Source organism: Xiphophorus maculatus, chromosome 3, assembly GCF_002775205.1.
Source record: "Xiphophorus maculatus strain JP 163 A chromosome 3, X_maculatus-5.0-male, whole genome shotgun sequence".
Classification (NCBI taxonomy): domain Eukaryota; kingdom Metazoa; phylum Chordata; class Actinopteri; order Cyprinodontiformes; family Poeciliidae; genus Xiphophorus; species Xiphophorus maculatus.
This window is the reverse complement of record NC_036445.1, coordinates 11071388-11096767: the sequence shown is the minus strand read 5'-3', so window position 1 is coordinate 11096767 and position 25380 is coordinate 11071388. Positions and strand designations below refer to the sequence as shown.

General features: G+C 37.8%; 2 protein-coding genes across 2 annotated transcripts; both read right to left on the bottom strand.

Annotated features, from left to right (window-relative positions):
- Window positions 1-1364: 1364 nt before the first annotated feature.
- ccne2 (cyclin E2) lies at window positions 1365-8546 on the bottom strand. Its single transcript, XM_023330407.1, has 12 exons — window positions 8133-8546; window positions 6307-6346; window positions 6087-6168; window positions 5953-6003; window positions 5068-5210; window positions 4697-4832; window positions 4468-4614; window positions 4294-4389; window positions 3934-4068; window positions 3747-3858; window positions 3500-3657; window positions 1365-2801 (listed from the first exon to the last, which is right to left on the bottom strand). Exons 2-12 carry the CDS (start codon window positions 6318-6320, stop codon window positions 2691-2693), a joined length of 1185 nt encoding a protein of 394 aa, XP_023186175.1. The 5' UTR covers window positions 6321-6346; window positions 8133-8546; the 3' UTR covers window positions 1365-2690.
- Window positions 8547-10095: 1549 nt separating this feature from the next.
- Window positions 10096-25070, bottom strand: tp53inp1 (tumor protein p53 inducible nuclear protein 1). The gene is made up of 4 exons (XM_005801862.2): window positions 24675-25070; window positions 21038-21400; window positions 15684-16209; window positions 10096-14740 (listed from the first exon to the last, which is right to left on the bottom strand). Exons 2-4 carry the CDS (start codon window positions 21165-21167, stop codon window positions 14518-14520), a joined length of 879 nt encoding a protein of 292 aa, XP_005801919.1. The 5' UTR covers window positions 21168-21400; window positions 24675-25070; the 3' UTR covers window positions 10096-14517.
- Between the last annotated feature and the right edge of the window lie 310 nt (window positions 25071-25380).

Below are 25380 nucleotides of genomic sequence, written 5' to 3'. Positions count from 1 at the left end.
TGGTTTTTAACATTAACCATTTTATGGTTTGTCATAAAATAAACATAATTTATGGCTTTATCTCTATTTGTGTTTTTATAGAGTCAAACCGGCCTCTGGTCTAGTTCATGACAATAGAGGTCTATTGTCATATATGAAAAGTATAACTTTTTCTGTCCTGTATTTTATGTCTAAATTAGGTAAAAACTGTTGAAACTCAGGTGTCGTTTGCTCATTTGATTACTTATAATTACAGGTCAGTCCTTGCAGAAATCTACATATTTTTTTAATACTATGTGTTGAAATACACACAGGCAGAGTCCATTTACTAAACAATGACCTTCATAAAGGTCATTATTGGTTTTGATTAATTTTATTTAGGCTAATGGAGGCGATTTCACATTTCAAAATCATGTCATTTTACTCCCTTTAAAACATTTATAGATTTTTTTTGTTTTGGTGCATCATAGACTCCCAGCAAAATACAGTGATGTTTTTTGGTTGTAATGCGATAAAAGGGTTTTGGCCAACAAGGTTTGCAGCTCTTGCTCAACGTGAGCAGATACCTGAAACCTACTGAGCTGAACCCGAGACAATCTCACATAGATTTGAGTCACAGGAAACCGTTTTTTCTCTCATGGAACATCAACGTGTCGCATCTGCAGAGTTTTACTGAAATACTCCTTTAGTGCATGAGTATGGAAATTAGGAGCTGATATCATAAATTATCTGACATAAAAGTGGAACAGAAACTAATCTCTATACCTTAGTTTGTAAAAGTGTGACCTTCCCTTCTTACATCTTCCAAACTCTTCTGCCATCTTTAATTTGTGCTGCAGCAACATTGTTATGCAGGATTTATTCTAAAACTACTCGTTTAAAAAGCCTCTAACTGGGTCGCTTCGAGCTGCAGTGTGAACGTAGAGTAAAATTCATGTTTCTTCTGCCAGTGATTTATTTTTACTTGACACTTTTTCACTCACTGCAACAGCAGTCTTAAAATGGTGGAACTGTTCTATTCGGGACGGTTTTTTTAAAATTCAAGGGGGGAAAAAATGAAATATGCATTTCTGTAAAGCTTTTAACAGTCATGTCCAAAACTTATACATTTAAATTTATGGTAGGCCACAAAATTCATCAAAATTAAAAATGCTTAATTAGTTTGTGATTTCTATTCAGGTAGAACTTTAAGTTCTAACTGATCAACAATATTTTTTTTAAATGAAATTAGCACATTATTTAATATGTAGAAGGCTTTGGACTGTTGCTTTATTAGAATACATTTTTACAATAGTTCATTTATCTTTTTCTATTTTGAAACAGCCTCCACTTTGACACCCTTTGCTTCGAAGAATCATTCAAAAAAAAAAAAAAAAAAAGACCAAAAACACTTTAAACATTTATTTAAAACATTAATACAAAAAGGAAATTACAATTTTCTGCTTAAATTGCTCTATGTACAAAAACATTCTTTAACATTTATACACAGTTCACATGGTTTAAGTGTTCACTGCGGAGGTTTACAGTCACAGGTTTGATGGATTTAAACTTTTTGGCTCACTCAGTTTTAAATTAAGTTCATGTACATATTTTTCTTATATAAAAAAGGCACTGAAGACATCCTTATGTACAACATTTAATGCTGAACCTCAAGTGAACAGATGTTACGGAGCAAAAGTCATAAATACCTTTTTGCCTTAGGCACTGAGTGACCAGACTAAGTTCAATCAATAAAAGATTTTACATATGAACATTTTTCCTTTACTTACGAAGGCTTATTAATAAATACAAGCACTTAAAATGAAAAAGCAAAAAAAAATAAAAATTAATAATTTGCACAAAGGTCAAGTTTTCCAGGAACGTAACAAAAGATTGCAACCAGATTGCAACAAATATACAAAATGTAATTTTTTTTTTTTTTTGCCACAAGCAGGTCAGGTGCATTAAACACCTAAATAGGAAAAAATAAAAAATAAAAATAATTCCTATAATTCTGGTCGCTATGAAATGCTTCTGGCATCAAAAAAAAAAAAAAAAAATTAAGCTGTTTGTTCTAAAGGTGACAATCCTCCATAAAGGACAGATTTACTTTCAGACATTAAAAAAAACAGACCTAAAGGTGGCACACGTCTAATTGTACCTGTTTAAAATGGAATGACTGTCGTAAGAACAAAAGCAGGTTTTTCTCATTTCCTGAGAATCAACTGAAGCACCATAAGAAAGCATCAAAGCTTCAAGTTTAAGATCAGCACCAGTGAAACTCCCAGATGACGGCTCACACGGAGGAAAGACCAGGTGGGTGAAAACTGTTGTAGCAAAATTATGACAGATTAAATCATCCATCACCAGACTGATGATTTAATCCAGTGTTTCCCAGCCCTGGTCCTCAAGGTACACTGTCCTACATGTTTTAGGTTCCCCTGCTTTAATCTGCCTGTTAATCAGTTATCAGCTGAAATCCTTGAGGACCAGGGTTGGGAAACACTGATTTAATCAACCTGGTGAATCATTAAACTGATCAATCTGAAACTGATTAAGAAACAGATCCGTTTCTTGTCTGATCTGTAATGGCTGCCAGAAGTTAGAGCTTAGTGTTAAAACAACCAAACATAAAAACTTTTGTTCTCCACATCACGTGTCGCTACAACGACTCAACTGTGGCGTCAAGTTGTCCTGAAGAGAGGTAGTGGGTCCTGTTGATGGGGTCCAGTTCAAGGATTGGTCGACTTTTCTGTGCTGCTGGGCGGGGTCAGAATCTTCCCCATGGCAACAGGTGACAGCTGACAGTCGGGGCTGTCGATTTGACGCTCCTGAGCTTTTCTCTGCACAAAGATGGAGGGGAAAATAAATAAAAACGTGTTAATTGGCTAAGAAAAACAATTTGTACAAACAAAAAAATCCCCACTTAGACATTTTATTGTTTGATTACTTACCAAGTAATCAAAATTATAATTCTGCTTTGACAATAAAAAAAGTCAAAGTGAGAACTGACTTCTACAAGATATTTAATGTAAATTAGGCTGCATCAATATAATACATGAACACAAACCACTGTTTAATTGGGTTCATCTCCTTAAGGGGCAAATATCCAAGTTTTAAGAATTTATTTTTTTCTTTTGACATTAATGATTTTGTCAAAAAAGCAAATTTTAAATGCTTAATTGCTATATTCTTTTACTTATTGTAATAAACAGAGTTCTAGTGGTCAAAAAGCACTGAAATGGCTCTTATTGAATGGAGAATCACAGCCTGCATCACAACATCAGTTCTTTGACAAGTTGTGATATTTATTAAAGAAATTAATTTACAATACATGTAAAGAGTTTGTTTCTATAAACACAATTACATTTTCCATTTTATAAAGAACTTGAGAGAAATAAGTTGTATACTTCAGGAATGTGTTGAATACTAATGCTTCAACAGTCTAAATTATTGTCAGTTTTCTGCACTTTCTCATTCTGAATATCATCAAGCAGGTCAGAATGTCATTACAGATTGATGAACAGATGCGTTTCCTCACCAGCAGGTCCAGATAGGCCACATGCGTCTGGATGTTGTGTCTGTCGTCGATTTTGACTTTGGGAAAGTTTTTCAGCTGCGGTTTGACTTCAGAGCGCAGCGTGTCCATGAAGGGACTCATCCACTGATAACAGGGAAACACGCTCTCCCAGGTCAGGCCTGCCAAACAGAAGCAGAAACTCACTGGTTATGACCTGGAATATTCATACACCGCCTGCAAAATGTGCAGAGGCAGAGTGGAAACCCACCTGAGACTTTATGAACAACGTCAAACGTAGAGAAGTGACAGAAGGCGGCAGCAGCAAGAATGCTGTAGCTGTAGTCCAACGAACTGATGTCCATCATGCACAAATCTAACAGCTGAAGGAGATGAAGGCAGAGGTCACACTCTGAACATTTAAAACATTTAAAGAGTTTGTGAGGAAGCGAAGATACCTGTGTGATCTGGATGTACGTCTCCTGAGAAAACTGCGGCTCCAGGAAGTTTTCTCCATCCTTCTGGGCTTCCACCTGAACGTACAGCTTGAGCCAGGAGATGGGAGTCTCTGGACACAAGTTCCAGTCCAATGCCTGCAGGAAGACCATCATGTTGGAGCAGAAAAACAACCATCATGTTGGAGCAGAAAAACAACCATCATGTTGGAGCAGAAAAACAACCATCATGTTGGAGCAGAAAAACAACCATCATGTTGGAGCAGAAAAACAACCATCATGTTGGAGCAGAAAAACAACCATCATGTTGGAGCAGAAAAACAACTTCTCCATTCAAAACGAGGACAGAAACCGCTGCTGTACCTTTAATATGCGAAGCTCTGTGCGCTGGATGTCCCACATGTTACACGCTCCATCTGTGACGTACGCAAACTCGTAGATTTTAGGAGGATAAATTTCCTAAAGAGAGAAAAACATTTTAGTGAAAACTATTCTGCTAGGATATAAACACCAGAAAAGCAAGAAGTGAAGACTAACTTCCGTCTTGGAGGCGATGAAGAGGGCTGTGATGCCAATGAGCTGCAGGTGATCTTTGTCGACGTCCTCCTGAGTCAGCATGAAGCGGTCAAAGTAGTCCTGGGCCAGGTATGCCGTCTGTCTGTGGAGGTTGTACACCTCACTCACCTGCACAAAGGCAACAACATAAAAATCCCACAGGTTCACCAAGAATGTGATGACATAAACCACTGCTCTGCTAGGTACTCACCTCCAGCAGCCAGTCCAACAAGATCGCCCTCATCTTGGGCTGCAGTTTGGGATGCCGCTGCAAGTAGCTCTTATCATGAACGTACTTCAGCTCCTTGTTGAGCATTTTAATCCAAACGTCGTCTGAACTCGCCCAGCTGGGATGAAAAGGAAAGAAAAAGAAACAAAACTTTTCAGTCATTTGCAAACCAAAAGATATTCAACTGGTTCATACCGTCTGACGACACTAAGAACTAAACCATTCACACATCCATCATGTGACCCTGTTTACCTCAGAGCTTATACTGACATTTTAAATTGTGGATCAACAACCATTTCAGTGAGAAGTGTTGAACTACAATGGCTTCATTGATGTGCAAAACCCAAACGTACCTGAGGCAAGGGATGGGGGAGGCCTTGATGAAAAGGTTCTTGAACTGGTAGTGCTTGAAGCTGGATGGGTCTGAGGGTTCCAGTTCCTTGTGGGGAGTTTCAATGAGAACACACGGACTGGGGCCATCCTCCGACCAACACGTCTGGAAAAGCAGGAACAGCAAACTTTAAATGCACACCAACATGGGACATTGCAGTGAAAATCAAAATATGTACAGTACAGACCAAAGGTTTGGACACACCTTCTCATTGAATTCAAATAGAAAGTGTGTCCAAACGTTTGGTCTGTACAGTATGTATGTGTGTGTATATATATATATATATATATATATATATATATATATTTTTTTTTTTTTTTTTTTTTTTATGTCCAAAGTATCACCTAAAAAATACAAAATATCTATGTATCTATTTTTTTTATAAACTCAGAATTTAAGAACAGATATTTTGCTTAAATAAATGTTTAGAGATTTTGTTTTTAGAAAACAATCAAGCCTCATGTGAATTCTGGAGATGTTACCTGTAAGATTAAAGCTGTTACAAACCCCAAACTAGGTATAATTTGGTTTTTAGTTAACTGAAATAGTGACCTCTTCTGGTAAAGAGGCGGTACTGCACCATCACAGTCTCTCCCAAGTTCAAAACTTATTCCCTTCAACTAGTTCTATTATAACAAAATCAATCTAAAAAAAAAAAAAAAAAGAAGAACAAAATAAAGTTATTTATTATAATCTACAACTTTGTAAAAATGGACATGGAGGGTAAAAATGCAGTTTACTGGGAGGGTTCTACTAAATGAAGATAAAGTAGTAAAACACATCCTGGGCAGAGCTCTTATCAGCTATAAACACACAATCATCTGGAGTTGACGTGCAGCAAACTGACCTGTATCTCATAGTTCTGTTTCTTGGCTGCAGGTTGAAGCTTCTTCTTTGGCTGAGGTGGAAAGCAAAGAAATGAATTCATGTTCAAGTAAGCTAACTGTTTACTAGCTAGATACAAACAAAAACAAGACAAACCTCAGACTTCCTTTTCTTTAGTGGTTCTCGGACTGCGGATTTGGCTGCATTTGAATTCCTGGCTTGAAGCGTGAGGCGACCACTGAGATGAAAATGACCATTTTAGGTTCCTCTTACTGATATACAATTAATAAAAACAATTTAAATCCATTTCTATTCAGATTTTTATTTTTAGCTTAGAAGTTTGAAATTAAGAAATTGTGAACTTGTAGATGCTTACCTGCGTCTAGACATAGTGCTGATTTATTCTTATGGCTCTCCTGGAAAGAAAAACAAGTTAAGATTTGTGAAGAATTGTAAAACAATATTTACAGAAACTACAGGAGAATTTGACACTGTACATAAAATTAGGATCATATTAGGAAGAAATCCTAACAACAAAATAAGCATTGAAACATCTTAATAAATACTGAAACTTTGCAACCTTTCTCAGATAATTAGTCAAAATTTTAATTTGCTCTTCATACTAGTCAAATTCAATCAATCAAATGCCTTAAAAATAAGAATTTAAAGCATTTCTGGTCTCCAAACACATTGTGTAGATGTTATGACACAAATGATTAGATTTGATAAAAATCTAATCAAGATTATAGTTATGCTTTGATGAATAAATGAGGATCATATCATTCCCTCCAATGCCTTTCATAGTTCTTAGAAAAACAGGAGTGGGTCAAAACTAAAAGGTCAGACCTAAAAGAAAAACAGGAAATCTGCTTCAGCCGGTAAAAGCCTGATCGGTGCATCTCTACATGAATCACTGATAAGGTTGCTAAATGCTTAAATTGTCTAAAAATAAAAAAGGTAAAAGTTATTAAAATTATGTTATATAAAGCTTGGAAACTATTGGTTGAGCAGGAGAAGGTTTCTTTAGAAGATGCAGAATAAAAACTCCTAATTTGAATAGTTGAGTCTGAACTTTGTGTATAATCTGTAGCTAATTTAGGGACAGCAGGGCTAGCTTGTGATTAATACACCCAGTAACCAACTTAACAATCCATAGTTGGTCTACTAACGCAGGCTGAAGAAGCACATGGAGATACAATGCAGATCTCCAGCTCATTGAAAACACGCTAAAGTAAATAAAAAGTGATGAAAAGAGAAACTAGCTGGCCAGGTTCTGTGAGCTATCATGGTAATGCCTGGAAGAAGGGGGGCTGACAACTCCCTCCGTTTCAGACAAAAAAGCTCAAAAATACAACATTTCAATTCCGGTTTATCGGCCTTAATGACGACCTACATGTCTCTAAACGTGTTCACTAAAGTTTGAGTCGACAAAACATCCAAATTATTGGGTTTTAGAGAGGTTGGAAACTCAAAGACGCGCCAATTTCGACAACGGAGAAGCGGGAGGATTTGAGCCCTGCCTCTTCGAAACTACCCCCAAATCTGCGAGGGAAAACCGAGAAAGAAGACCGCTAAAGATGGCTGTTATTAACCTTAGACAATTACCAACTGACAGAGCAGGGGTACGAGAACCACATATCTGAATACGATGAGTTTTATAACCAATGCAGCGCCAATAAAGACGGGTAAACTGCAACCAATGCGAGGCTAATCTGAGGAGGGCAGCTACTGTACTTAGCAAACTAACAGCTAACTAGGTCAACAATAACCGACTAAACCTTCAAAATACAGATAAACTATAAATCATCAGCTTCAATCTGAAATACTAGGAAACTATTTTTTTTACTTAAGATAACCGTTGAAAGGTCAGATGACACTGAAAACCTGCTTTTAAACACACCACCCAAACTACTGTTCAACGCTCTGAACTTGCTGTACTTTCAGGACAAAAATGTTATAGAGCAGATATAACACGATTTATGAAGTTCGTGTAATGCAGCAAAGCTGGAGTTAAAGCTACATGGTCAGAAGTTCCTCTCTTGGCCTATTGGAAAGTCACTCAACCCAAAACTTTGCTATAATAGGGCAATTTTCCAGCTAATCTGCCAACTAAAAGTCTAAAAAATGACTTAGCATTACTGAGCTCGTTATAAAATCATGTAGATATATCAGTAGACCTGCTCAGAGGTTCGAGGATCTTACCTCCTCAGCGAAGAATGAATGAATGCATCAGCTGTGGCGCCGGCGCCAATCCTTATATCCGCATCTGCCTGTCGGCGCCAGTGCGCATGCCCGTTCCCGGTTAACACAAACGCGCTAAATGTTCAAATCTGAACTGTGATTTTTTGCAAATGGACAGCACCGAGCGGGTAAAATCGGTTGCTCTTCCTTTATTTTGATGTATAACGACTAAAAACGACCCCAGAATGAAGCTTAGCGACCGTTTCGTCGTGTTTTTTCCGTGCCTTCGTTGGTTTCTAACGGTCACCGAAGCGAAGCGACGTTTTTAAGAGGAAAACCGAACTTTCCGTTTATCGCGGTTGAATTTTAACGACGCAGAAATCCTTTATGAAGCGATACACATAGGAATGAGGTAGCATTTCTTGACTTTGACGGAGTTATATTTGACTTTTTAAGCGATGTAGAAACAGCTTCTGCTCACAGGTCCCGCCTGTGGGAGGAAGCAATGTGACGTCAAGCCAATGAGAGGGCGAGTAGTGACAACCGCGTGCACTCTGTGCAGAATGTAAACAAAGTAAGCACGTGGGGCGGTTGTCAAACAGAGGAGCTGTGTATCTACTACTTCAACATGTTTTATCTCAAGTAAAAGGAATTACTCAAGTAAGAGTGGAAAAATATTGTTGTAAATTGTTTTTTTTTTTAAAGTACTGTGTAACTGATCAAAAATATCAATCACTTAATCATCAAACAAACCAAAAATATAGTTATGTGTAAATTTTGGTATTTTAAATACCGGAATGAAAATGATTCATATAAATGACATAATTACAAAATAACAAAATTTGACAAAAGAAACATTTTCTTAAATCAATTTCCTTTAATGAAAAAACCTTATAAAACAAAACTACAGGTGTCTGTGTTTGGTGATTTTTTTGTTTAAAACAAACTTGTTTTTCATTCATATCCGGGGTCGGGTTGCGTAGAGCATCCAGAAATGTTATCCAAGTAAGAGTAACAATACTCCATAATACAAATACTCAATCAAAAGTAACAGGTATATTGTAGTAAAAATATTCCTAAAAGTATATCTTCCAAAAGATTCCTCATGTAAATGTTACTAGTTATTACCCAACTATGTGTTTGTATATACAGTACAGACCAAAAGTTTGGACACACCTTTCTAATTCAATGGGTTTTCTTTATTTTCATGACTATTTATAAGGCAAGAAATTCCACTTATTAACCTGACAGGGCACACCTATGAAGTGAAAACCATTTCAGGTGACGACCTCTTGAAGCTCATCAAGAAAATGCAGAGTGTGTGCAAAGCAGTAATCACAGCAAAAGGTTGCTACTTTGAAGAAACTAGAATATAAGGGGTATCTTCAGTTGTTTTACACTTTTTTGTTTAGTGCATATTTCCACATGTGTTATTCATAGTTTTGATGCCTTCAGTGTGAATCTACAATGTCAATAGTCATGAAAACAAAGGAAACTCATTGAATTAAAAGGTGTGTCCAAACATTTGGTCTGTACTGTATGTCAGAAACTGATATTTAAGCAGTCCTCCTGATCCTGATGTTCACATTTTGACATTAGGAGGCCTAGAAAAAACCTAACAACAGTACACCAAACATTTCAAATTCAATTCTGTTAAAAATACTTAGAAAAAACTTGTCCCATAGGGAAATGAAATGTTGTCATAACTCATCTCATCCAAGTTTCTTCAAAGAGTTATTGTTGCTCATGATATTCAACAGTAACATAACTTATTTCTCTTATTCAACTCAATTCAGAAATACTTTATTGCTAAGAAAAATGAAATGTTGTAGTAACTCATATCATCCAAGTATCTTCAAAGTGTCGTTGTGAGTGGTGATTGTGTGGGCAGGAAGGATCTCCGGCAGAACTCTTGCAATGAAGCTAGTATGTATGACAATGTCATACATGCTACTGGAGTAAAAAAGGATCACACAGACAAACATTTGTTTATGGAAACATTTATTGTCGGCTAATGAGAGATCACATGTATTAACTATTACAGTTCAAAAACAGATGACCCCACTTTTTATCAGCTTTTTTTTTTGTTTCTGACATCAGAACAGAGTGAATTGATCTGTTATACATCCAAAATACGAAGAAGGATGACAGTTATATCGATAAATAAAACATTAGCTCCTAAAATTTCTACAATTTTTTTTTTCTTTTTGGCAAAGTGCTGTATTATTCCAGTAAACTACATAAAAACAAACATATCTAACACTCGGTGAAAAATGAAAATGCCACAAGATATTTTTCACACTTAAAATAAAAAGGAGAGAAAAAAAAGGATTTGCTACATTGTCATTCTGTCAAAGTTGTACTCAGGTTGGGCGGATGGTGGCAGCGAGAGCTGGAGCCTCTTCAAAGTGATGCATAGTTTGTTTCTGATGTCTGTGTTTTTATCCATTATGTCCAATCAGAACATTAACAAAAAAAAAAGTTCAAGTTCTTCATCGATGCATTGTCATTACAACATTTCAACATGGAAGGCACGTGATCTACAAATTTCAAGGCATTGAACAAAAATACTAGAAATCCCTGTTAGTTGGTAATAAAAGATGAGTTGAGCTCAAAGATTTTAACGCAGATAAAACATTTCAGGTTTCTGCCAGCAGGTGGAGCCTCAAACGTCGACTCCAAACCCTTCTTTCTTTAAACGTTGTCTTCTTCAAAAATATCGCAGTAACACAAAATAACACCAAAAGTGAACACAAAGGTTGAAAAGTCAAGAGTTAGATAGCGTAGATCTAAAAGACAAGCTTACAGAGGCTACAGTCAAAGTCCACCATTGTATTATGTACAGCAAACATTGAGACACTCAACAAACATAGCTACAGTCCTATCAAAAACAATCAGAGATCCTTCACCACACTGCAAAAAGTATTCTGAGTTTGCTCAGATTAAAATCTTTTAAAAATGAAACATACTCTATCTGAACAAGTCGATGGCAAAAAATGTTTTAAGTACATTTTTAAAATTGTTACATAAAAGGCATTGATCTGCATCAAGATTTTTCCAGAAAATGCAAAAAAAACAATGGTGTGTAAAACTTATAAGACGCAAAGTTCAACTACATTGTCAATTTAGTTGAATAAGAACAAAACACATTTTTATAAAACTTTAAACATGGAGATTCTGACATGTTAAGAGAAAAAAAGAACATTAACTTACAGTTTTTGGCCGTAAGAGCCTTCCATATGTTTTGTTTGTATAATAACTGTTTCTTTCTGCAGTGCGGGAGCTCATTCTGGTTTCAGCTTTGCTTACAGCGACACATTAAAACATAAAACTGTCTGCTATTTTATCCAAAAGCATTTAACAAACATTTCAATAACGCAAAAACAGAACATAAGTATTAAACAGAAGTGAAAGATTACAGATTGCCGCTACTTTCTTTTGGTTTAAATATCAGCTGAACAAAATGTAACTATTATAGCATAGAAATTAGAACAGTTGAACAAACATAAAGTACATTTCTAAAACCAAGTCAGGTACACTTGAGCAAAAAATAAAAATAAAAATATTAACAGCTCTGAAAAGACAGTTTGTCCGTGTCTTGATAGATTCCCAAACGTGGGCGATAGTTTGTTTTCACAAACCCGGGACTGAAAGAAGCTTTAGAGATACTAATCTATCAGGTAATTATTTCTCACACGCAATTCAGAGGCGGGAAATAGTATCATCATCCGTCAAGTAAATCTGCATTTTCCTAAAGTGTAAAAGGTGATTGGTTGTGACCCTGAGAAGTGGACTGCAGATTTATATCAGAACAAACAAGAAGAAAAACAAGTCCTTTCCATTATCTTTTCTAATTTTTTCCAACATCGTGATACTAACATTACAACCATGCAACAAACAGCACACTCATTACCAAACATACCAAAGCAAGAATCCATCGATGCGTACAACTTCATACTGATATGTAATTTGCTTTTTTTTTTCTAATTTGGAAGTATATATATATATATTTTTTACATACATGTTGTTGTTTTTTTACATTTCCATTCATCTCAAAGCTACCATTAAAACAAGGCATTTAGTGATATTGAACCCAGTCATTTTAACTACTTGTATTTATTTTTTTCTTCCAAAAACAATATGGTGAAAAGCACTGAACTGAAAGTCAGAAGCAGGTTCGGTTGACACAGCAGGAAGTCCTGAACTGAGCGAAAATAGTGGTGCTAAAGATTTTAAAAAGGCAGTAAATATAAGAGACAAATTCCCCTAGAAAGGCTCTTTAAGTCAGTTAAATTACTTGCATTGAAACACTATTGAGTGTGTTTGTAACGAGGAAATGAGAACACAAAGAAAACCTGAGATCAAGTATAAATGTTGATCATGTCTAAGAAAAAAAAAGAAAAGAAAGAGGCGATAGTCCAGAGGTGTGCTTCAGGATAATTTTGTTAAAACTCTCAGTTTTGTTTCTCTATTTTCAGTTACAACAGTCTACAGTTTCACAGGGTGATGTGTAATGTAACATCCTAATGTCTGGATTTACTTTAGGTCTGTTTAATGAGAAGAAAACAGTAAAAGTCCTGTAGATTTTTTTTTAATCCAGCAAGAAAAGAAATAATGTTAAAGCCTCCATAGAGAAGTCCTGCACACAATATCTTAAACCGGAGATGCACCAAGAAATCAGTTGTGGACCAAAATCCACAAATTTTTAGCTTGACTATCCCTAGACTGACAAGAAACTGGCCAGAAACTCAAAAATCCAATACTTTTTCCAATCAGTGAGGTGTCTGATGATAACACTCTTCAGACTGGATGTTGTTACTGAGTAAAAAAGCTGAGTGAGTTACTGATGTAAGAAGACATTTGAAAAGAAACGCGATTTTCTGCGACATGCTCGAGTCATGTTGAAAAGCATCAATGCCAATTGACAAATACATGTGGTGCATTCAGGGCGTAAGAGAGAGCAAGACCTGAAGAAGATACCATGTAAGTCATGTTTAACATGCTAACTGATAATACCTGCATGTCGGCTTTGAAAATGATTGAAATCTCTGAGTTACATTCTTCAGGGAATACAAACGGATATAGCGGTTTTAGCTAACAATGCTCATCGTTATTACAAAATGTCAAAAACAGTTTTAAATGTAAACATTAGTGGAGGGCACACTTCCCCTGATCCGCTAACAGCAGAGCTAGTATTTTCTTTACTAACTTTGAATAACGCTTAGCCTATTTAACTTCTCTGAAAAAAAAAATTTCTGGATAAAATCTAAAGCGTTTATTTACTTTTAGTTTTGTAAACTTTCAGTTGAATGAAGCTTACCAAAATAAAAGAATTGAGTCAAAGACAAGATGTGATAGGCTGACGCAACGAATCAATGGTGGTTAGCTGAAGGGATTCAATTAAAGCTCTCCAGATCACCTAATATCAACTAAGATAAATGATCGTTGTTTTTGAAGAGTAGTTGGTGTCCGCAGTTTGACATTTTACAAAACCCAGAAATCGGCCACAAAATTCAAACTACTGCATCTCTACACACATGAAAGCTAATTATAAAGTAAATATTTAAAGACTCAGTAATTTAGTATTGCACTTCACAAAAATATCAAATATGAGCTCAAATTGTTTTAACATTTCAAAAATTAAAAGCCTCCTGGCTCCTTGTAAAAGATTAGCTAAAGTAAACAAGAACATGTTGCTGATTAATTATAATAGTGTGGATGAAAAGAACGGAAATGCCCCTTTAAGGATTTGTACCCAAACTGTTTGAAGCCTCATCCGAACAGTACTGCAATGATTAAACTGAAGCACAGTCCTGCTGGACTGTACATATTCAAGTGATTTAGGATCTGCAATGTCTCCTGCTGCCTTGACAAAGTTACCTGTAAGTTTGCAGGCAACCAAACCATCATGTTGTGAGTCCCTGAAATAACACCACTGGACCATCCTGCCACGCTGTGAACCTGCCTCTGAATAAAGTGACCTACAGCATTGTTTCTACACATTAAGTTGCCCATACTGAACAAAACAATAGAAAGTGAGAAGGAAAGGGAGTCATTTTGACACCTCTTTCTCTCTGTGATTGGATATAAAGTAGTCAGAAATGGTAAAGGGGTACATGATGAGCTTTTTCTGCATCCCTTTCTCTTCTTTTCAGAAAGAATACATAAAGAGAAGGGGCGAGAATGAAAGGAGGGAAAGTGTTTAGAGTAAAAAAAAAGCCAGCTACTTTCCCCATTTCCCTGTCCAGTAAGGTTTTCAAAAGGATCAACCAGGACTGATGATGTAACTGGCTGCTTGCTGGTGTTCGTTTCTGAATTATAACAATGAAAAAGAAGTGTGAGTTTGTGGGAGATTGGCCGGTGTTGACATTTCCATCCTGACTAACTGTGATGCTGCTGGACTCCATCAGAAGTTGAGGTGCCTCTGGGTGGGCTGGTGCAGATGGAAGTGGAGGGTGCCGGGCTTCGCGGGGCGCAGCAGGTTGAGGCGTCGCAGGGCCTTGCGGGACAGCAGCTGGGTGCGTTGGGTGACGTTACCCGGCCGCTGCTGCAGGAGTCCGGGTTTGGTGGTGAGCGCTGCAGCGTAGCAGGTAGAGTGCAGGGTGGAGCGGCGCTGCACCACCTCTGGTCTGTAGGAGGCAGAAATGACAATGACATAGAACAGATGAGAACAGTTCATCACTTTCTTAATCTTAGCTAAAATATAAATTATTACCTGAATGACACCATCATGTCTTATATTTCTAAACATTATAATTTGACAAAATTATGAAAAGACTTTGCAAGTCCTTATCTTTAGAAAGCATTATTTTTTTTATTATTTTAAATAAAGAAAATTATTATTTTATAGCCTAAAATACAATAACAGCACTCCTTTAGTGAACACTTGATCATTTGTAGCAAAGGATGAATCTGCACCTAAAAAATACTTCTAATCTCAACAAGCTCAGATATTTCTGATTGACTTCATATCAGTATCTAGGGCTGATCTGCTGGTTAATTTTTAGATTATCCAATTAATAATGGGATGCAAAATAGGAAATCTTTTAAACATAAATTGAACCAGGGAAGCTAAAATTATGCAATTTGAGGAGTTTTGAGTGGAACATATTTACAGACAAAGAAGGTTTTTTTTTTTTTTATCTCAAATGCAAAATTTACATATTTTTATTCAGATTTTTTCTTAATTACTGCTCTAAATATGTTCTTTCAGTAAATTGTCTTTGTTAGCATCCAGTTAACAATTAATCATTATTAAATTAGTTATATTCTTTTTGCCCAGGTCCCTCTTGAAAATGAGATCTAGATCTCAGTGGGGTTTACCTGGTTAAATAAAGAAAATATATATATTCGATTAATCCAATTTATCGTCTCAGCCCTACTTTAGATGCCTCCTCGGCATGTTATCAGGTTCTGGAGAGGCTCGGTAAAAAACATCTAAAGGTCACAGGATAGTGACTATCAGCGACTGGCTTTGGTCAGAAAATCCAGATAAATTCAATGGACATACATGCTTGTTTATTCATTAAGACATATTTCTGTTACATCAGAGATCATAAAAAACATTCATACCTATGTCGAGGTCCTTCAAGTGTGGGTCTTGCCTTCTCTTTTCCACCTGCAGGCGTTTGGTTTGCAGACGTATTTCCAGACAGGAAGTCCATTTCCCGGTCGAGCGTGTGGTGTGGTATTGGGTCTCGGGCCAGTCGCGGCGGGCTGTGGTGGGCGTAGACGGACATGCTCGGGTGTTCGATCAGCAGGTTCTCCAGCGGGCTGGTCTCCAGGAGAACCGGCTGACCGCCATGGCCGGTGAAGCAGGGGGGAGGAGTCACGAACCAGCTCTCCTCCAGAGAGCAGGCATCCAGACGCAGGAACCCGCCTTCCTCCTCCTCCTCCTCCTCGTCCCCATCTTCATCGTCCTCCGCACCGCCGTCGGCCGTGGAGTTGAGGGAGGTGCAGGAGGGGAAGCGGACAGCGGGGCTGGCCATCGGAGAAGGGATCATCACCAGGTCTTCCTCTTCCTCCTCCTCCTCTTCTTCATGAGGGATGATGGTGGAGTCAGAGAGGCCGTCACCACAATGACTAGAGCAAGCTTCAGCTGCAGAGGAAATGTAATTATTTCACACATTAGTTCAGTAAAATCTGAAGAAAAAACATAATTCCTGCTCATGCTTTTTTTAATTTCTAATGAAAATATCTGCTTTAATAATAATGATAATAATAACTAAGTGTGGTTTTGTAATGGCGTTTGAAGCACAATTTTCATTAATATTGTGTTCTGTCATATTTGTCCAAAGAGCTCTTTGGCATGTTCTAAATCAGAGGCGTCCAAAGTGCAGCTCAGGGACCATTTGTGACCCTTGGATTGATTTTGTGTTTTCCCCAACTGCAAATCAAGAATGATACAAACGTGACCCATCCAGCACCGGTGGTCGATGCTGATGGAAACCTTTTATTTGTAATCAGGGTAAACTTATAATTTCTAATTTTTTTTTACAATGTTAAGTACAGCACAAACTATTTATCTTTTTAAAACCAAGCTTTTATAATAAGTAGCACCAGGTTTATCGGGAGACTTTTTATGAAAAGCAGACTTTGCAGCACTAGATCAGCTTTTATTTAATTTATTAAACTTGGCTAAATTCAAGCATTTTGAAAGAAAGTGACCCAAAGTCCTGTTCTTATACTTAGAATAAATTTGTCCAACTGAGCCCAAAAAAGAAGAAAAAAAACTAGATGTCTTTCTTTTAATTCAGCAAAAGTGAAAAATCCTTTTCAAGTTTTAGATCTACAGCAAATAACACCCCTTTCCAACCAAAAGTAAAATAAAATTGGACTATTTTATTTGCGTTTAAGTATTTCTTAATTATTATCATTTCTTGGCCCAGAAGTACTTTTGATTCTGTGGTTTGACACTACACCAGCCCTCCAGCAGGTGGCGCTGCACGCCGTCTATGCAGCAGCCGAACCATCTCCACATGTAAACAATCATTTTGAGAGTCACAGTCAGGCCAGCAGACCAACATCTCCTCCCTGCAACATAAACCACAACCTGAACGTGTTTCTGTTTGAGAGCAAACACAACTAAGACCTGCTAAACCCGTCTGAGAGTCTGGGAGCAGGTTTCATATCTGCTCCAAACCGCCTGATCCACGTTTCCTCCACAAAGTGCTGCCAAAATAACACACTGAGCATTCTTGTGCTCTTAAATCACCCGCAAACGCACCGACATCCTGCACTGCAAGGTGTCTAGCTGTGCAAAAGTCGAAGCTTGCTGAAAGCTACAGATCAAGGGGGGATCGGCCTTGTTTTCACCCCACTTCAGCTTTTAATAATTGACCAAGAATCAGGAAGTTCTGAGGTGGAAACATGATCTAATGCAAGCAGGCTGGGTGTTAAAAATAACTGTTGATGAAGCAGATGTCCCGGTTTGGGTCTGGTTCTGTTTATGGAGAGACTATTTTCACCAGCGCTCAGTAAAGATTGTAAATAACAAAACATATTTGATTTTCACCCGACACCTCGGCGTGCACATCAAACATGCATGCACCATCAACTTTAAGACATCTCCATTGTGATCTCTGGGCTGTTATTGTGCATGCATCTCAATGCAAAACGTTTGGGAGTGTCTGCAGCTCATTTCCACACGTGACGCGAACGCCACTCGTAAAAGTTCACAAAGTCATTCTTGTTTATCCACAACAGAACAGAGAAGTTCCAGCGTGCTGACTCAGAGTCTGAGAGCTGATGCACAGATATCACAACAGCTCAACGTTTTAACATTCTCCTTCTGAATCCATCTAGCAGAGGCTTTATGTGTGCTGGGTTAACGAGGCTCAAATTAACTCGCTGACCCGTCCAATCCTCCTCCTCCACAAACAAGCAAAACGATGCTCAGAGTCTGCAGGTTTTTATGGGGCAAAGCACTAACTTCACTGGAACACAATGTGAAACTCTGAGTCTCTGAATTATGCACTGGAAACAAAAGCTATAATACTGCATTTTCAGACATCTACAGTTAGTACTTTCATGCTTAGCTAGTCCTGTGTTTTTTTTTAAAACAACTTGAGTCATGCACAGTGCCATCCAAAAGCATCATTTGTCATTTAGTGTACTTTAGTGGTGGTGTGTGTGATAGTTCCAACACAAAGTAATGCGTAGCTGTGAAGTGAAAGGAAATGATGGATGGTTTTCTGGATTTCTTTCAAACAGATAAACAAATGTCTATGACCAGCAAATTTCAAATCTTGCCATAGATCCTCAGTTGCATTTAGGCCTGGACTTTGACTAGATCTTTCTAGCACACTTTCTGCTTCTGGAGGTTCCAGTTTTATGCGGCCTCAACAGCCACACCATCTACAATAACTCTTTATTTAAACACGTTGCAGCAACGTTTAATTTCCCTTTCAGATCATTAAAGTAGTTTTGAATTGAATTGAACTGAATGTGTGTTTAGGGCAGGACGATGTTCAGTTATAGTTTTAGTTTTTTTATAATTAGGTGATTTCTGAAGGCAACTGGTCACACTGGATTTTCTTAGGGGTATCACAGTGAAAGTGGCTAAATGCAAATGCATGCCACACGTTGCAGATTTTATGTGTTAAAAATGTTGAAAATCACGCAAGATTTCATTTCATCTTTATAATTATTCACTACTTTATGTTGGCTTAGCAAATAGGTCTGAAACCTGCAGCTCTGGAGCCACAAATGGATCTTTGGCTGAAAATGATAAAGAATCAAGTAATGTTTTTAAATATAGCAGCTTATTTATGAAAAAATGGCATTGACATTCCACAACAGAAATTTTTTTTAGATCTATTTAGATCAAAGCTATGCATTAACACTCTTTATGCTCTTTATAAAAGTAACTTTTCAGCAAGATATAGGAGTTTGTTTTAAGTAAATGATTTCTTAATATTGGCAAAAAATTACAAGTTCCACTATTAGATTAGCAGTACCAGTACCTTTATAAATCAATATTAAGGAATTATTTACTGAAAACTAGCTGCTATATCTTGCTGTTCTAGAACAGAAAATTCAAATAAAAGAACACAACCTAAAGTTTGTGTTTTTTAATGTTACAAAATGCAAAAAAGTTCAACTAATTCATATGGGTCACAAAAAGTCCTGAAAAACTTTAACCTTAAACCTACAAAACTGTGGAAGGGAGCCAGAAACCAAACTTTCTCACCTTCACTGGCTTGAAAATTAGACAACCAGGATCTATTTTTACCTCCTTTAGTTCCTTGGATGCTTTTGTTTGGCCCGTTTACAGGTCGACTTCTCCATTAACCACCTGATGCCAGATATCCTCCATCACCCACCCCCCCAGCCTGCCTCAAATATTCACACGGCTGCAGAATTGGAGCCTGGTCAAGTCGTGGGTGAACGGAGAGCTGAGGTAGAACCCACTCAGATCCATTTGGGAGTAACAGCAGCGCGTCGCGTTGCCGTATAAAGGTTGGGTGACTTTGTGAACTTCTCTCTGCCTGACTTGTCTGTTTTGACTGGGATCTGTTTTGGTCTCAGACTGCTCTGGAAACTTGGCCGGACTTCTCCTTGCCATTACAAAATGCTGAAGTTAAGCAGTATGTTTATCTCCAGCCTGCAGCTCCGTGTCAGATCGTCTTTCTGCACATTAAAAAGAACTGTTCCACACAACCCCTCGGTTTTTATTTTGCTGATTTTGACATGTTTTTTAAATTTTAAGCCATTTTCTCACCACACATATTGACATATTTAAAACATAACTTTAAAAAGTTCACAATCTTTGTTATATCAAATATATGTGTCATCTAAAGTGCTGGTCATAAGTTTACATACACTCAAGGGAATAAATTTAGTTGATTGGGCTTTTATTGATGCATGTTTTTCATGGTAGGGTGATGATTACATAAGAAATTTTTTTTGATAAATATAAAATAAACCAATTCAGACGAACGACTATAAATTTACTGTTGGTTTTCTATTTTCTGCACATGATATAGAGGCTCAAATATATACATACACCTCATGGAAGATAGTCTCTGCTTTAGTTAGAGACTATCTCAAATGCTTTCAGGAGAAAACATTTTGTCAGGTGAGGGATGAATTGACTTATTTGGCAAAAATAACAGGAAGTATACACTATCAACCATGGTAGGATGCCATGGTTTCATTTTACTTCCAGTAGATATGGTAGGCAAGCATTCAGCTTCTAATTGAACCCAACTATACCCTATTAAATGGGTATAAAACTAAAATCTGACACCACTTCATTTTTGTTGTAATTTTTTGTGAAAAGGGAAGTTACACGCTGAGATTCTTCTTCAGAGGTTTTTGAGTCATTTCCTTCAATGGCACCCCCACAGGTGAGGGAGTGAACAGGTTTTCAAAGTATTTTCATCGTTTTACACAGTGCAGCGTGAAAATGAACCATGTCAATTAAAATGCAACGAATATTACAATTTTGTTTCCTAATCAAACCGAGTTTACCGGACTATCCGGTGTGAAAACATCCAAAAATGCCTCACCTGCCAATTTCAATTTTAACGGATGCAGTTTTATTTCGCCTGAAAAGATTTTAAGTTAAGTTGCTAAAATATAGCAACTTAAGTTGCTAAGTTGGCAACAGTGGGGTGACTATTAACCGTGATTTGGTAGTCTGTCAGGCAGCCGTCTCTCATGGCAGAGAAAAGAGGTCAGTGGCTGATTTTAAGACCTTTGTGGAGGTAGATAATATTGGTTGCTCATGTAAGTATTGGCCAATCACCCAAAATTAAGGATATCGGGACAAATTTATCAGTGCACCTCTACTTTAGGCTCAACTTTTGAGCTCAAATCCATCATTAAAAGTTGAGAATTGGTTATAGTCATGCCAGTTACGAGTGAATGCAAACCTCTGACCTGTGTCCTACCAAATGTTTTTAACTGTGCATCAGGTTTACCCAGGTAGTTCACTAAGATCCAATCTTCTTCATCCTCCTCCTCTGCCTGTTTGCCGCCTCCCGGCTGGCTGCCTCGACTCGGCTCGTTCCCGTCGTCTCCAAACAGAGTGCTGGCGAACCTCTGGAACATGCCGGGACGTCCTGAAGGCCGAAGGAGGAGCACAGGGAGGAGGCGCGCGGCTCTGGGCGACGGCAAGGGGTTGGGGTGGTACTTTTGGTCATCAGCTGCAGGGGGCACAGCGAGTCGAAGGCTCCAGAAAGGTGCTAAAGTGCATCAATAGGGTGTGGTCAGGGATCACCTGAGGGCCAGCAGGGACATGCTGGACATCGTTCAACGTCGAGTGCAAAAGTAAAGAAAGAGCCCTGAGAAAAGACAAAATTTGTTGTTTTAGTGACTGTTATTTGTATTTGTGTGTGTTTTTTATGTCAAAGGTTACAACAGATTAACCTAAATCTGCTGCAGAATCATGAACAGGAACAAAGACGGAGGAGGTTATTTGAAAAGAATGAGAGATTTTTGTTCACACATAAAATATGGGTCAGGTGGGGCTTATGAAAGCAAAGACTCTATACAGCTCGCCAAGTGATTATTAAGTTACCCGTAACCTTATCAAGCTAAGCACATACTCCATATTCTGTAAACACTCAGTACAGCAGGGTCTCTAAAATACACTGAGCCGGTCAGCATTTTCCCCGTCACAAAACCTTCTGCTGATGAGTTTTATTCTTCTGTAACTAAGAATAAGATACAGATCTGCAAAGATTTCATATTCCATAACTGGTAGCAGTGTTTACTTTTTGCTTGTCTAATTACAAACATTAATAAATGCTGGGTTTATCCATCCAGATTCATCCTTTGATTGCGCTTAAATATGCAAGGACGAAGCTAAAAACAGCCACATGAAGACGCTATTAACTGGCTGGTTAATATTTAGCAGCGGATGGACATTTATCAGGCCGTAAAGCGCATCAACTTATATGAGCTGTCAGGGCAGATGGATGCGAGCAGCAGCTGGGACATATCTGATGGAAGCAAACACAGAGGAGCTCCTCTGTCTGCGTCTTTTATCGTGGCTGGGACATAAAGAGCTGCAGTGTCCTCAGAGGACACGCAGACACAGCTGGCTGGCAGCCTGAGCTCTGGACTTCACATTAGGAAAGTAGACAAAATGAAAAGTGATCAGTGTAGCTGTGTCCCGCTGCAGCTGCTGGGGTAACGACACCCGCTGGCAAAGTGTTGGAGGGTTTAGCAGAACAATACTGCACCTGCCCTTTTAACCCATGCCAATGTCTCAGTTTGCAGTTTTAGTTGAAAAAATGTCTTTCAAACTTCTTGATAGGAAATAATAATGTGTAAAAATCCATTGAACAGAGTTGCATTTCTCATCTTTTCTGCCTCTAAAGCCAAGTATAAACGGGTAACATCATTGCAAAAAAAATAAATAAATAAAAAAATGAATTTATTGGTGTGTTTGATGAATCAATAAGTTTACATCAACATCAACACTGTAAATAACTAAATAAATTAAATTGCTAACTCATGAATGTTGACAGCAGTGATTCCTGTGCAAGCACCTGCGCTAAAATCACACACTTCTGGAAAATAATCTAGCTTTATATTACATAACTTATGAAAAACATGAAAAACTAGACAAAATAAGCATTTGATTACCCTTGGTTTTGTGTTTTATAAAGATTTTTTGAAATATACAATTCAATACTTGAGGTTTTCACATGTATAGTACACGTTTTATAAATCAGTCTCTGAACTGTAGAGGAATACTTTTGTTCAGGTGTGTCCAGATATTTCCACAGTCTGAGCAGCAATTACCGTCATTAACATTCTTTTAACTTAGCAAGGATTAGTGTCAAATTAGTGTCTGTCTCTTCTAGTATGTTATCACCAGACGTAGTCAGGGATATAATTTAAGTCACACATGTGCTGCTGCCTGTGACATCTTACTGTCAGATATACTTTATTATTAACTGAAAACAATATTTTTAAAAGATGCTGAAGTTGACAAGTTGTTACCCTATTAGCTACCAATCAAAACTCTGTTGTAATTAACAAAAAATATTTTTATTTACATTTGAAATATGTATTTGTAAAGAATAGAGTGGAGTTTTAGCTAATAAAATGAATGTAAGCAATAAAACCTATTGAAAGTAGTTTTGAACATTAACACTCTAATATACGAGGTGTAGATGAATGCATCATCGGGTTATCTTAATAGTTTACAAGCAGGGCATATCTATTTAGAGAAGTGACGGTGAAACGGAGCTGTATAATGCGAATTAGAACTTTGAACACCAAATGTCTGATTTTTCTTCCTGCAATTGAAAGCGTGGCGCCGTTATGCAGATCGGCTGTGGTGCGTTCAAACAGTCCCCTACGTGCTCGTTTTTCCCAGCGACCCCCATAGCATTGATCAAACAAAAAAGAAAATCGAACGTGGGCCGCAACAGCGAACAAACAAAGGTTTTAAAGCTGTCGCCATCCTTAACAGCAGGCTGATAATCCTCTCCTGCACCTGTTTCACCCCTACACTCATCCTCCCTGAAAGCAGCTACTTTTAATGCTAAATTCACGAACATGAATAGCACCTAACTGACTGGAAACATCATACAAGGATAGCTCCCCCTCCATTTTCTTTTGACTGATTAATTTTCATAAACTGTTCTACTAACCCATATTCTGGTTGACTTTCTTGCATCTGACTTTATTAATTCATAATATACAGATGGAGGCTATATAGGGTGTTCAAATCTGTCTGTCTGGGATTAGGAATGAACCACAATGGATGCCCCATAATCAGGGATATAGCGGGGATAAAACACAGATTAGGCATGTTTTAGTTACAAACAGGGGTTTATAACCTCTAGAGCGCTGCAACACAGTCAAACTGAAAATAAAATATTACCTTTTTCCTATTACTAGTATTACATTCTGTACGAACATGTTCAATTGTAAAAAAAAAAAAAAAAAAAAAAAAAAAGATTATCAATAGATAATTTTGCCAAAATAAGGGCCGATGGCAATTAAAACATATTTTTCTGTTAAATAAGCTCATCAAAAATAAAGATGAATAAAATTTTTTATGTGGTATGTTTTTGTGTGATGCAAAACTAATCGGCTTCCAGCTCCTGCTAATGTGATTTGTCGACCAGTCTGCAGGGGGAAAATAAACTGGCCCAGAGGTAATGAGGAGCTGCAGCAGCAGCAGCCTCTGTTGGACGCTTATTCATGGTTAAGCAAGAGGAAGAGGAGGAGGAGGAGGAGATTGTAATTCTACACTCAGGGCTGAACCGCCTGGTAAAAACTTTTCATCTTCTGTATTATGTAAAAAAATATTTTTCAGAACAACACAGCACCCAAACTTGAATATATCAGATGAAAAAAACATTAAAAACAGCATTTTGAGCATAAAAGGAGAAAGACCAAGCTTCAGATGCCGATCAGAACTGTGATCGCTTTGCAATAAAATCATAAATGCGTGCGCTAACAAGTCAGTTATAATTACTTAGCTGATAAAACGAGACGTCTATCTAGTGAAATGCACATGAACACATGATTAACATGAGGATTAGAAAGCAAGAGAGTCGTTAATGTTCACCAGGAGGAAAACAAAGAACCCACCTGCGGCAGCGGGAGGAGGAGGAGATGTAAACGACGGTTGAAAAAAACAAATAAAACAAAAAATCCTTAAAACGGAGGTAGATGCGTTACTTTTCGAAAAATAGAAAAACTTGAGCTTTCTTCGCGGAAGAAATAAGATATAAAAATGTTTAATTTACGGGCTGTACATAGGGAGTCACAGTGAGGTTGATCGTCTTTTCAGCCCCGTTTCCTCGTCGGGTCCCTGTACTGCGACTTCTTTTGTTGTTGTTGTGGAGCTCCAACAGCTGATCGTCGTGACGTCACCTGGGGGACAGCCCATCATAGGGGCAGGGCCAGGAGCTGCTCATCCAATCAGAGCGCCGTACGAGCGCTGTCACTAACCCACGTGACTCGGCTCCCTCCTTCTTGGAAAAAGGGGAAAAAAGGGACATGACTGGGCAAAGCGCGCAGCTGAAGGGAGCAGAAATGTTGCTTTCCCTCCCTAAAACAGGCAAATGTTACATAAACAGACCTGCATCCGGGTTAAGCTGCAGAGCTTCCTGTTTTATTAGCATCCACCCAACATATCAAACTCTTACTGCTGCAATATCATAAGACAGCATAAAAGTAGTGTACCACATAGTTTTAGTTATGGACTTCAGTCCAGCCAAATAAAGCTGGCGTGGCGCCGCAATTGTGTGGAACATTAATTAAATTATTATAAGTACAAAGTGAAAAACTGCTA